The sequence below is a fragment of the Trichogramma pretiosum genome, unplaced genomic scaffold, assembly GCF_000599845.2.
Source record: "Trichogramma pretiosum strain Unisexual culture from Peru unplaced genomic scaffold, Tpre_2.0 scaffold22, whole genome shotgun sequence".
NCBI classification, from domain to species: domain Eukaryota; kingdom Metazoa; phylum Arthropoda; class Insecta; order Hymenoptera; family Trichogrammatidae; genus Trichogramma; species Trichogramma pretiosum.
Genome location: NW_019640932.1, coordinates 1,016,847 through 1,030,415, shown reverse-complemented (window position 1 = coordinate 1,030,415; position 13,569 = coordinate 1,016,847). Strand labels below are relative to the sequence as shown.

At 37.3% G+C, this 13,569-nt stretch overlaps 2 protein-coding genes across 3 annotated transcripts in view; one reads left to right on the top strand and one right to left on the bottom strand.

Annotated features, from left to right (window-relative positions):
- Nucleotides 1-8,387, top strand: part of LOC106648771 (dopamine receptor 1-like) — an 85,969-nt gene extending 77,582 nt beyond the window's left edge. The window contains exons 3-8 of one of the 2 annotated variants that reach the window (XM_023457733.1): nt 2,653-2,719; nt 3,421-3,730; nt 4,684-4,692; nt 5,037-5,184; nt 5,935-6,321; nt 6,390-8,387. In XM_023457733.1, the coding sequence (XP_023313501.1) occupies nt 2,653-2,719; nt 3,421-3,730; nt 4,684-4,692; nt 5,037-5,184; nt 5,935-6,321; nt 6,390-6,704 (1,236 nt within the window). In that variant the 3' untranslated portion in view covers nt 6,705-8,387. The remainder of the gene's footprint in view (nt 1-2,652; nt 2,720-3,420; nt 3,731-4,683; nt 4,693-5,036; nt 5,185-5,934; nt 6,322-6,389) is intronic. The other variant, XM_014365851.2, reaches the window with a different exon arrangement.
- Nucleotides 8,388-8,638: 251 nt separating this feature from the next.
- LOC106648947 (methionine--tRNA ligase, mitochondrial-like) lies at nt 8,639-13,345 on the bottom strand. The gene is made up of 7 exons (XM_014366154.2): nt 12,792-13,345; nt 11,617-11,781; nt 11,273-11,547; nt 10,977-11,208; nt 10,651-10,886; nt 10,346-10,580; nt 8,639-10,251 (listed from the first exon to the last, which is right to left on the bottom strand). Exons 1-7 carry the CDS (start codon nt 13,051-13,053, stop codon nt 9,680-9,682), a joined length of 1,977 nt encoding a protein of 658 aa, XP_014221640.1. The 5' UTR covers nt 13,054-13,345; the 3' UTR covers nt 8,639-9,679.
- Nucleotides 13,346-13,569: the final 224 nt, after the last annotated feature.

Genomic DNA, 13,569 nt, shown 5'->3' with positions numbered 1-13,569 from the left:
ATTTTTTAATGTATGTAATGTAAGGTTGAAATTTCCAAAAAAAAGTCGTAATAATTACCAGCGTTATTATACGCGTTATTTTACATTGAAAATTTGCATCACAAACTAAGACGAGTAAAAAATATTTACTGAACTCTCGTATATGAAATATAGCATCGGAAAATGATCAGTCGAAATATAGCAATGCGAAATTGAGGCAAGCGGCACACGGTGAAGACCGCAGGTTTGATGAAAAAATTCCTTTGGATCTGCGTATGGCTTGCGGTATTAATGTGAGAATAGTATATTTCTCAACGGGTGCACATATGGTTTTTTAGCAAAACGAGGGATTATAGCACGAGCCGAAGGCGAGTGCTGTAACGAGTTTTGTTAAAAAACCATATCTGCACCAGTTTGAGATACTATTTTTTCCTACGAGAGCCTAAAATTAGCGGCAAAGTTGCGTATTTTAGGTTAGAGTGGGGAAAAAATCTTTTTTGCTCCCTTTTTAAGTCGATAAAACCTATTTTCGTTCCACATCTGCAATATACAAATTCAAATCAAACAGTCTGCGGAATAAAAATTAAGCTTTTGCTCGCGCATTTATATATAAATGCATACATGGTGTACTTAGGAAAGGCTGGATCGTCACCAGCTTTTTTTCTCTTTCAATCAAAATGTTCGAAGGAGCAAAGGAAGTTTCTTTTCAACGCGCAGTAAGTTCGCACCGCAGCCGGCTTTAGCCTCTTGCCAAGCATTAAGGATGTATTGAACAAAATCTAGGTTTCGAGTGTATACACATAAGTCAGTGCGAGGGGGAGAGAGCGAATGTCCTGCGGGAATTGAAATGAGATTTCAAAGGATTTGTGCGCTCGCTAGCTTGGTCATTGCACGCTGCGCATATATACGTATAGAGCACATAGTGCAGTTGCACGCGCTGATTTATGAATCGAGGTTGTTAGTCGGTGCAAAAGGTTGGCGCTGGTGGCGTCGGTCATGGGTTTTACATTTGACTTTTCTCTCGTTCTCTCCCCCTTTCTACGTATACGTATACGCTTATATGTGCTGTGCCGTTGATCCACATATACGTAAGCACCAACACACGAGCGCGACGAATACTTGGGCAAAAACGTGAATTCATAGTTGTCAGTAGAGCGGCAAAGGGAGTTTGAAATAAATTTTACCGGGGGAAAAGTTATTGAAAAATCTCACAAAGAATTTGTGAAACGCACGACGCGAGTGTCGCGTACCGACGCGCAGAAAAAGGGGCAAAACTCGCACGATATAAAAAAAAGGGACCCGGGATCTAGCAATTTTCTTCACGTTTTATTGTACGTGCGACGCAGCAGCAGCGGCAGCGGCAGCGGCAGCTCACCTCCTCCACTTAGCTTTCTACTTTTGAATATAATTTTTTTTCTTTCTCTCTTTCTCGTCTTTCTCCACTAGGTTACACGAGCGCGGGAGTAAGGAGAGAAAACGGAAATATCTTATTATTTGCTACAATGCTCAACACGCGAAAATGAATGAATGTCTGACTCGCTCGCGAGCTTAAAACGCGCTATATATAGCTGGAATATATAGGAGCGCGGGAGGACTTCATTGCGGCACGTTCCACTACATATATATTATACACGGGCTTTATCATTTTTCAGGCACATTACAATTTACCGCGAAATCCTGATTGAAGCTGCGGAGACGTAGCTATACTGCAACGACGGTGCGCTGCCAGAGAGAGCTGAAATTTGTGCACGAGCTAGTTGCCTTATCTCCGTCGACGTAGTGTAGCTGCTCGCGGCTTCTCGCTCCGCCGCCGCCGCCGACGACGACGATTCATTATTCACCCAGATTTATCATCAAGATTTCGGTATCTGCTCCGTGAGCGAGCAAAACGTAACTATTATAAGCGTGTTACTGGCCATTTTTCATCAATTAGTGCCGACGCCTCGAATTAATTTAGATGAAAAGATTTTTTTTCTTTCTTTTATCTGTTTTCAAATGTTAGCCGCGACGACATTAAATTTTTGCCAACGAGGCCTTGCGCCAGCGAGATACGCGTTGAAACGACGAAATGAGCGCCCAGGTTGTTAATTTAGATGTCACTTCTAATTGACATTCAGTTAGAATGAACTTCTCTCTCTCTCTCTCTATCTAATCTCCGAGCTGCAGCAGTTTGTATCTAGTAAGCAGTTGCCTAACCCCCGGCTGCTGCCAACGTAACGTTGAATAATTTTATATAATACGTAATGCGGTCTATATAGCTAGAAGGTGTGCAGGACTACGCGCACCGCAACGCGACTATACTACAGCGTATATATAGCCAGCTGCAGGTAAGCTAATGCGATTGGGTAAACGCGTGCGAGAGAGTAAATGAGCGAGAGCTGCATTAAATGCAAAACGGCTTAGGCGCGTCCTATTGGATTTCGATAACGGCATTAGGCACTTGGACGTTTTTTTTATCCCTCCCACGATTTATAATACTGTGCTATACTCGTGAAAGCTGCTCAACTTCATTTTCCTTTTCGGAGTTGGAATAGCTCGGTCGATTGTTTCGAGCTAATAGCTAAGACGTCTGATGCGCCTTAACAATTCCATATCATTATCATGCAATATAAATAAGTAATTGTACTAGTTGCGACTGGGAGTTTAATTTTAAACTTGAAACTTCTGTTGCAGACCAATCAAACGGACGAAGGAGACCTGCCTGGGGTGGCGCTTTCACGACTGTCGCTGCTTCTAGTTGGTTCGATCAAAACTTCGCTTTACCGCACACACACACCCACACACCCATACACTGACATGTACTCTCATATATAAGACACTCGCCTGTTTCAGTAGACATTCGAGCGCGCCTGATGCTGCTGTTGCTACTCGTGCACGTACATTCGATTTCGCGTGTATAGCTTTCAAGTAGCCATGTGTGTTCATGTATATATATACGTCGATTTAAACTCATATCGTCCGTGAAACTACTATCCCAACTGCGAGGGCTTTTTTCCCCTCGTTTCTTTTCATTTTTATTTTTTTTTCCTTTCTTCTTCTTTCTCCGATGGTTCCACCGGGATTCTTCGCCAGATATCATCCAGTGTTCTTTTCTGATCCGAAATAGCTGTATATTAACGGGAGTGCTCGAAAAGGGGAGAAAAAAAAATTAATTTTCAATTATTCTCGAGTCGTACGATGATCAAATCCAGTTTGCCACTCTTAACTTACTGTCGTAAACTCGACTATGAATAAAGTCCAAGTATATCGACGCTTTCACGACGACAAACAATCGCTATCGGTTGGCAGATGTTTGCTCAAATGCTCTATACCTTTGTTGTCCAGAATAATAAAACTTAGGTACACACCAACCAAAAAACAATTTACAATTATTGAGCTGCACGAAGGAGCGAAAAATTGCGCACAGCCGTGATCAGCTGGAAATTTTGCGATTATCGACAGGTTTACTGCTATGCTGCCTGATATTTCTGTCGGTGGCCGGCAACGTCCTCGTGATCGTGGCGATCTGCACGGACCGGGCGCTGCGCCGCATCGGCAATCTGTTTCTCGCCTCGCTGGCCGTGGCCGATCTCTTCGTCGGCTGCCTCGTCATGACCTTCGCCGGCATCAACGACATGCTCGGCTACTGGGTCTTCGGCTCGGGCTTCTGCGACACGTGGGTCGCCTTCGACGTCATGTGCAGCACCGCTTCGATACTCAATCTCTGCGCTATATCGCTCGATCGGTATATACACATTAAGGATCCATTGAGGTGAGATTCATCTTTCTTCCATTCTTGCTTTTTTTTCATTTAAGAAATCAGAACCTTTTTTTTTACCTTGTTTTAATCAGATATTATGAGTATTATTATTGTGCACTTTTTTTCATTTTTTTTTTATATTTATTTCTGAACAGCCACACCAGTACGTGGACTGGAGTGTTTTGAATTTGCTTACAAGATATAACCCTTTGATATTTTAAAAAAAATTATTGTAATATATTATTATATATTTTTCAAACTTTGAATGTCCAGTTAAAATTTGTTTAAATACTTGAAATAATTATCCATTTTTATCCTAATGTCTATATGTTTTTTGATTATATTCATAATCCTACAATAATTAATTTAGCCATTTTGCATCGATAAAGTTAAAAAACAATTTGAATAGAAGAAATGCCAAAGTTCATAACGATCGAGCGAGGTTCTAACGATAACGTAAGTGCTACAGCCTAAAATGTTTATGGTTTATAAACAAAAGAAGTATACATTTACATATTGTATGCATAATTCAATGCAATGCAATTCAATGCAATGCGAGCACTCCGGGTTTGTGAATAAATTTTCGATGAGCTTCACTGCAAAACATAACTTAGTTCAATGTATACTTTAATATTTGTACGTTTAGTAAATATATAATACATATATTTATGAATTTTGATGAATTAGCGAGCTTTTATTACAATCACTTGCGTTGTAGACTGTATGATTTGCATCATTAACATGATTATTAAATATCTATGACTTTTAAATTCTACAGAGAAAAGGGTCGGAGGATTGGGGACAATCAATAACGTAGTTGAAAAGAAAAAAAAATTATAATAATTAAGATTTAAGTGAGAAAAAAAGAGATTTTTATAATGAGGATGTTGTGTTGAATATAGCGTTGATATTGAATAGAACCTATTGACTGATATCTTAAAGTGACTACAAGTCAAATCATCCAGAATTTACAGGTACATCTTTCGTATTCGGCTGAATTAATTCTATACATATATATTTTGTTTATTACAATGTTCTTGACTCAATACTTAGTTTTCTCTGTATAATACACAATTTTATACCGCAAAAAAAATTTATTACTGTGTCGCATTTATACAATATACACAATATATCCATATACACGAATTTGGCATATATTATACTCTATATTAAACCTATCTATATATTTAATACGATGTGGCATAATAAGTGTTGTTAATAGTTGAAATAAATGTATGTCTTATTGAAAATCGAGCAGAGTTGCTCAGGAAAACGATCGATCGGGTTAATGCAAGGCGGACTTTTCGCTTGTTTGCAGGTACGGCCGCTGGATCTCCAAACGAATCGCCTGGACGAGCATCCTGGTAGTCTGGCTGCTGGCCATTCTCATATCGTTCTTGCCGATAAGTCTCGGCTATCACAGGCCGAACGACGAGCCACCCGTGGTTCACAGAGTTGGCAATATGGTGAGGGCAAAAATAATAGTAAACGTATCACAGACCACTCGTGTGCATAAATTCATCACGCTCGGATGTGCGCAAACACTCGTCGTCTCATTTGGCTAATAAAACTATTTATTTGGAAATTCAACGTGGCGGATTGCGGTTATTCCTTAAGAGGCGCTCGCGCGGATGTATCGATAAATTGAAACGCTCGTGGCAAGTACTGCGGAGCTTCCCCTTCGTCCATAAGTTGGCCGCGGCCGAGCTGTCGTTCGCTTGCGAAGCTACACAACTTACACCGTAGGTCGAACTTTGGGCAAGTCCGCGACTGCTTGAGCTGCAGCAGCAGCAGCAGCAACGTTGGTGGTGTGCGTTCGGTGCGCGCAGCAACTGGGCACTGCATCGTTGCCGTCGTCGTCGTCGTCGTCGAGCTCGCGACGACGACAGCTTCGAAAGTGGCGCGCGGCAGCTTTCTAACTTGATTTGCTCTCGCGTCGAGGCGGCGACGACCGCACAAAACTTTGCCATCCCTAATTACTTGGACCAGGAGTCTTGTTGCGGAGAAAAAGTCATCTCTTTATTTTGGCGTAAACGCGCGCGCTCGAGGATAAAAGTTGTCGAGCGTGACATCGTTAAAGGCCGTTGACACGGGGGCCGAGTCGGGTCCTGCCTCAACGAAAATTGTCTTTTTATATAAGCAGCGTCAATTAACTACACCGCTTGACTGTCATTCGACGCAAATTGCATCTCTCTCTCTCTCTCTCTGTTTCGCAGACGTATCCGACTTGCGCCCTGGACCTGACGCCGACCTACGCGATCGTCTCGTCCTGCATCTCGTTCTACGTGCCGTGCATCGTGATGATCGGCATCTACTGTCGGCTCTACTGCTACGCCCAGAAGCACGTGAAGAACATCCGAGCGGTGACGAAGCTGCCGGAGACCTCGTCGCTGGCCAAGAGCTTCCGGTCCAAGAGCAAGCGAGCCAAGCAGCCCAAGCCCGCGAAAACGAAGCCGACCAGCCCCTACCACGTGTCCGACCACAAGGCCGCCATCACCGTGGGCGTCATCATGGGGGTCTTTCTCATCTGCTGGGTGCCGTTTTTTTGCGTCAACATCACCGCGGCCTTCTGCAAGACCTGCATACCCGATCTGGCTTTTCAGGTATAATGTAAAACGATACGCGTCGCATCGCACGAGAGGCCGAATTTTCACGAATTACGTACGCTCAGATTCTCACCTGGCTGGGCTACAGCAACTCGGCCTTCAATCCGATAATCTACAGCATCTTCAACACGGAGTTCCGGGAGGCGTTCAAGCGCATCCTGACGCGCGGGGCCCGCTCGCGCTACAATCAGCCGTCGACGAGCGAGTGCGGCGAGTTCCGCTCGGTGGTGACGACCAAGCGCAACGGCTCCACGGTCGAGTGCAACATCAGTCCGCGCTCCAGCGCCGACAGCTGCAACGTCGCCGTACCCTACGGCCAGCAGCACATGCAGCTCCAGCAGCAGCAGCGCCACAGGGACACCGTAGCCAGTGCCATATAGACAATCTTCGTTTGCGCGACTTTCGTCGTGGGCGGCGACCCGAGTTCGCGCAAAGTCGTCACGAGGACCACACACATATCTCGAGCCACGGTCTTGTAAAGCCACGCGAGCACGCATTATTATATTGTATACCTGTATTATAATGACGGTATATATGGGTATATAGCTGTTGTATAATTATTCTAAAAAAAAACGTCGTCACTTGCTATACACTAAAATAGATTTAACTCGTTCGGATCCTTTCGTTTTCCCATCGCCGATAACACAAGACTGGATATATTTTAAATTTAAATGACGTAACATATCTACGAAGCATAAACAAATGAGTAATACGCGCAGGATGAATTTACCACGGCAACTCCAACCCGAATTCACGCGAACAATTTTTATCTTTGCGTTTGAATCAATTTCGATGTGCAATTTCCTTAAAAACTCCTCTACGGAAGGCAAAAAGAGGTGCACACAATTAACACCGATCCAATAACTGCTATACCGCTGACTCGAATTACACTAATGTACTTTAGCAAATTTTCATGAAATTCGTCAACACTTGTAAATATTTCAATGGAAAAAAGTCTCAAAGGGGTTGCAGCGCTACAAATACTCTTGTTGACCTAGTGTAAGCGAAACTTTCATTTTTCGATCTGAAATTAATATTACTGCAGAGATATTTCGTGTTTTTCTAAAACGTACCTGATTTATCATGGGCTTAGTATGAAAGCTTTAACATGAATAATTTTTAGCATTTAATGATTTATAATGTGATAATAATTGTATAATTTTAAGTAGGACAATTAATTGTTGGTTATTCATTCATTTTTATGGTTAGACACATAATGAGACATATTTATAGGGATTGAATACGCTTATATTCGTATCATATGCACTGATTACATGAAGCGATAATTATTAATTAATAATAATTCGCAATGTTAAATTATAAGCAGACTATTTCAAAAATTTATGAAACTCGAGCGCAAGTATCTCCATCCTACGGAAATATGAGCTATCATGAAACTGTTTTTTCACACTCTAAATTCTACCATCGTTAACTTTCTCAAAATAATCAATTTTAAATGAATCGGACGATTAGCGATGTTTATGATAGCGAAGTAATTGTATTTTGACATTACGTCTTTAAATGATTTAATTAACAAAGTGTAAATAATTTTTTTATCAGTAGGAATATTAGTGTATGTATATAATAATGACGTATTTTATGAATAAGTCTATGTTACTATGGTGCATCTAATTGGAAAACTGTCGATTAAAGAAAAATTTCATAAAATTTAATCATTAATTTTTTCGTTTCAATGAATTTTATAGATTTTGATAAATATATAACTATTATTGATCTGATGGTAACAGGGTACTTTGTGCATGTATCGTGAAGGAAAAAAAGACCAATCCCAATTAATTGAACGAATGAGTGTTATTCATTGCGTTATATCGATGTATCTGCAAAATATTTCAAAATTTTATTTATTTATTAATTTTTAAAATTTTTTATTGAGCTTAAAAATTGTGACATTTCGCGATAACAGAAACATATATTTATGATATTTTTCTTCTGACATCGTTTTTCCAAATTTATCAGTAACATAAACTAAGCAATTAACAGTATTTTCAATGGAAAAATGCAATGTGATATTTGTTTAACAAAATTCTTTGTAAATATTTTAATGATGAAAATTCCGTTAAGAAATGTATTATGTATAATAAAAAAATATGTATAAGTATAAATGTTAAAATGGTAAAAAAAATTTCTCTATAAATTGATGCGCACTTATTGTTTTAATAAATGCACCAGATTTCTCATCCTGAATTTGAATGATTTTAAGTAGTAGATTCAAATTCTGTAAACTAGGTTTATTATTTTTAGATATTTGAGCATTTGCTTATCATAATTATAATAGTTGCGTGTACGAAAGCAATTGAAAAATTAGTTTGCATTTAAAAATAATTTAATTCGCCATTCGAAAGTATTATTAATATTACTTTTCATTTCAAAGTTTATCTTTTCATAAACTTGATTAAAACGGTGATTATAGAAGTCAGTAGCTATAAATAAATAATAGATAATCGAATTAAAAATTGTGAGCTTGACATAATCTCGTCCTCACAATAATCTAGCCAATATTTATTAACGCATAAATCTTTTCATTGAATTTTGTATGTATTTTATTTTTTCTCTGCGCTTTTGATAAGTTGATTTTCATGCTACATTCAGAAGCACACATTTTTAGATAGGAGAAAAAATGTTTCCTTTATCAAAATCAATTATCAACAAGTCGAAATGTGTTACTAATAAAATAAAAAACTGAGAACATATCCAGGTTTATTGGAAGTAGCGAGAGTATTGGAAGGGCCGTCCAAAGATCGATTAATGACATTCAAGTTCGCCATGTTAAGATTAAATCATTATTTAAATCTCGAGCATCTGTTGTGTATATACGTAGGACGGTTGAATTGTACATGAGATTCGATGAGCTTCCCACAAAAGTAAAATAATTTTAAAAACTGACGATAAGTAAGCACTGCAGCGAGATTGTTTTAAACATTTGTTATTGACCCAAAAAATCAGATTAGATGTTTTTAAGTACAAAAACGAAGTATGAATACTATGTCTAAAACTATTTTGGATTAGTTCAAAATTATTTTTATCTATAAACCCTCTCGTTGCCATGTTACGTATTAAAAATAAACGTTTTAACTAAAAACATACTCGAATGATCACACTGTGTAAATATATGAATAAAAGAAATATGGGTGATTTTGAGACAAACTATTCTTGTTTCATTACGTTCCTTTCAATGTTTTCCAAAAAAATTTAAATTAATTTCAAATATAAAATACCTCTTTTCTTTAATACGTCATATTTATTATCACATATATTACAAAGATAAATTAAACTTAACAAATGCTGACTTATTTATTAGCGGCAGTGGATTAGATAGCTAATTTTCGTCAGGTTTTCACGCGGCTACCTTTACTTTTGGAAAGAGAATACCACTTTTACTTTTAAATTTTTCAGACTCAGATTTACTTTCCCCACTAAGATATTTTGGTTTTGTATCCTTCCATTTTCTAGCATGATTTGGTACTCGCAGAGAATCTAACAATTTACCACTCAGTTTAGGCACAACAGGCTGTAATGCAATAGCACCGACTCTTACAGCTTCCATGGCCAACGCAATTACTGCCTTCAATTCTTCAGATGAAGATTCGTTATCAGATTCCTTGGCCAACTGCCATGGCTTATGATACTCGACCATTTGATTAGCACTTCGGAGAGTTTCCAAAACTACATCGGCAGCGTGATGAATCATAAATGACTCGTATTGTTGTTTAGCAGAATCACCTAAGCTTTCGATATTTTTTCGCAATTTTTCTGCCTGTTCAGATTTTAAAGTCTTACCATAGACAGATACACTCGGTATTTCCCCGTTTGGGTTTACTACTTTTCCGGTGCAGCGGCTAACTAAATTTCCTAATGTGTCAGCAAGCTCAGAATTTAAAATATTTTGAACTCGCTCCAAACTGTAATCTGTAGAGTAAGAAAAAAACATAACATAAATATTTTTTTTACAAAAAATTGAAACATTCAAAATGTCCGAACAGAATGGTATCTTTTAACTTACTTGAATCATTTTGAGGGACTGAATCTCTCAAAAGAAAATACCTTAAACCCTCATCAGTAAATAATTTTCCTGCTGCAAAAGGTGAAACTACATTGCCCTTTGATTTCGACATTTTTTCATCGTTAACTGTCCAGTGTGAATGACAAAGAATGGTTTTGGGAGGTTCTAAGCCAGCTGCCATGAGAAATGCTGGCCAATAAATTCCATGGAATTTAAGAATATCTTTGCCTATCACCTACATCATTTCCAATTTTAATTTTGTATATATTTAGTGATGTCAAAAAAGGTAAAGCAAAAATAATTACCTGAACAGTTGGTGGCCAAAATTTCTTGTAACTTTCATCAGGATATCCCAGAGCAGACAAGTAATTTACCAAAGCATCAAGCCATACATAAACTGTTTGACTGGCATCAGTTGGAACAGGCACACCCCATGGTGATCTAGCTGCTGGTCTTGATATACTCAAATCATTTGAACAGCCACCTTCTTCAATCCAATGAGTCAAAACTTTGTGAAAGTTTGTAGGCTGCACAACTTTTACTAAAAAAAATGTACAAAAATTCAGTAACAGTACAAAAAGCAATTTTTAATTTTTCAATAAAATGAATTGTTATAAAAAATATTAGTTACCATCTTTGAGCCAGTGTTTTAAATCATCTTCAAAATTACTGAGTTTAAATTTATAATTTTCTTCTACAGACCATTCAACTGGATGACCTGTTTCGGCTGAAACTTTAATAATTTCTCCAGTTTCTGTTTTCTTTTCTACAAGGTCTTTTTCTGTTAGATATGATTCTTCAGCAGTGCAATACCATCCGGTGTAACCACCTGGATAAATGTGCCCTTTTTCTTCAAGAACAGTCTGAAAATTTTTTGGATCAGACGAATGATACAAAATTTAAAAAAAAGAGATTCATTTTAATTACCCAAAATTTCTGAACAGCTTTTTGATGATGATGGTCTGTGGTTCTTATAAAATTACTATAACTGATATCAAATGTGTCACACATATCCCTGAATTTATGGGATATGAATTTACAGTATTCATCAATATTCAAATCAAAATGATCAGCTGCTTTTAATACTTTATTGCCATGCTCATCTGTACCAGTTGTGAAGGTAACATTGTTTCCTTGCAACAAATTAAATCTTGCAATTGCATCAGCTATACTGGCAGTATATAAATGTCCAATGTGAGGATCTAAAACAGTTATGATTAAATATTTTTTTCATGTAATAAGTGTTAGTAAATGAAATATTAGATATTTACCAGCATTGACATAGAAAATTGGTGTGGTAATGTACTTATTGGGATTTGAGACTTGAGAGTATGCTCTAACCATTTTTGGATTTTGAATTACATTGGACCGCCATAAATGAGAAGTAACGCACCAAGATTGTGGTTTTTGTTTCAATTTTGAAGAAGTAAAAAGAACTGAAAATTGTTGGCACAAAAATAAAATAACATATATTGGTTTATATTAAATCATTTCAAATGTAAGACAAAAATAACAGATGAGGTTTTAATGTGTTCAATAATTTTTATTACTATAATAAAACAGCTTTTGACAATAACAAATAAATTGATTCAATTTTATAGTTATGAAGTTTTCTTTGCATTTTGTTTAAGAGGCATAGAACTGCTTGCACCAGGATCAAATGAAATAGTTTCCAAATGAGCAATTAAATCCATGTGTTTGAATTCATCAGGTCTCTCATTGAATGTTTCAAGTAGTTTTAATCTTTGAGGATGATCAGAAATGTAGTACATTTGTAATTCATTTGCTAAACATTGTGCTTCAGTAACTGACAAAGAATTAGTGTCAAATTCACCCCTCATCAATATAATATCTTTAGTATCCATTAATTCTGTATAGTAGGTCAAAGTTAAACACTCTGGTGCATTTTCTTTATGTGATTGATACCACAACAATGGAGTCATATGAACTTTTGGTCCTTGAAATTGACATACAATAAATTCATATCCTTTTTCACGTGGAAGGGGAAGAAGAAAAGTTTTGTATTTTTCTCCTCGTGCAAACATTTTTTCAAATTGTTCTTTTGACACAACAGCAGCAATGGAGTCTTTATGTTTATGGTACTCATGCCAAATATGAGTAATTTCTTCTTTGTTTTTGCCTTCAATAAGTTCCATCTTCATGATTGATTTGAGCTCAGCTGGTTTAGTTTGCATAGCAGCATCTAACTTTGGTTTTACAAACTGTGTGGCTTCAAACTGTTTCTCTTGCCGTAATTTTTCTTGAAAAGGGATATTTGTTGTCACAATCAAATTGAACGAAATTTTTATATAATAGATGTATAATTTTTTACATTAAAAAGGTAAGTTTGTCTCACAATTGAAATGATTTGATATTTTGGGAATTAATGTACTTGATATTTAATTTGCCAAGGATTTTTAATTGACAAATAATGAATAAAAGTTACCTTTTTGCTCCTTTTCCTTGCGCTTTTGCTCATCAATGCGCTTGAGGAATTCCTCGGGGCTAGTTTGCTGAAGCTTCGCAATTTTTTGGGCATATTTGTCAAAGTAAGGATTTTTTTGAATCTCTTCGACGGCTTTTTCCAATCTCGCTCGGCTTGTCATGATGGTTCTGTTGTTAGAGGTTAAAATTGGGTACTCTATGTATCTCCAGCAGCTGCCCAGGAGTTTGACAACTCTGCCTCTTTGCAGCAAAGCTGCTGCCATTGACAACTAATCAAAGTAAAACGAAAAAAGATCTTGGAAAATGATAGTTTGGAGGAGAGTTTAGAAAAATCGTCGTAACGAATGCAACTGGCGAATGTGCGTGATCAATCCATTCATCCGAACTAGGCACAAAGCTTTCTGCTATGCGTGGTCTTATCGTAGCAGTCTGCAATCTGCACATTGCGCCATCAGAAACGCCAATTTTTTGGCGCTTCTTTCAAAAAAAAATTTAAAATACTTTTCGAACAAATAAAAATTATTTTTATAACAAGCACGATGAATAAGTTGTATATTTCAAATATATACCTACAATTACATGAAATTTAATGGTTTTGAAAAATTTATTATTTCCGAGACGTTTTTAATTTCGTAATCGTACATTTTCAAATCGGTGCACGAGATTTTATGGATCAGTGCTTAATTTCACCATTTTTCCCAGTTTTTTTTCAGATGTAGTGTCGGTAAATATCTTCCATAATTCAATTAAATATGATGAAAAATTATCGAACGATAAAG

Bases quoted from the DNA above. Each gene is read 5' to 3' on its own strand.
- LOC106648947 (XM_014366154.2), bottom strand. From the start codon at position 13,053: ATGGCAGCAGCTTTGCTGCAAAGAGGCAGAGTTGTCAAACTCCTGGGC. The intron at 11,548-11,616 runs GTAAATATCTAA...TAACTGTTTTAG, and splicing joins AATTTTCTATGTCAATGCTG to ATCCTCACATTGGACATTTA. The intron at 11,209-11,272 runs GTAATTAAAATG...AAAAATTTTCAG, and splicing joins AAGCTGTTCAGAAATTTTGG to ACTGTTCTTGAAGAAAAAGG.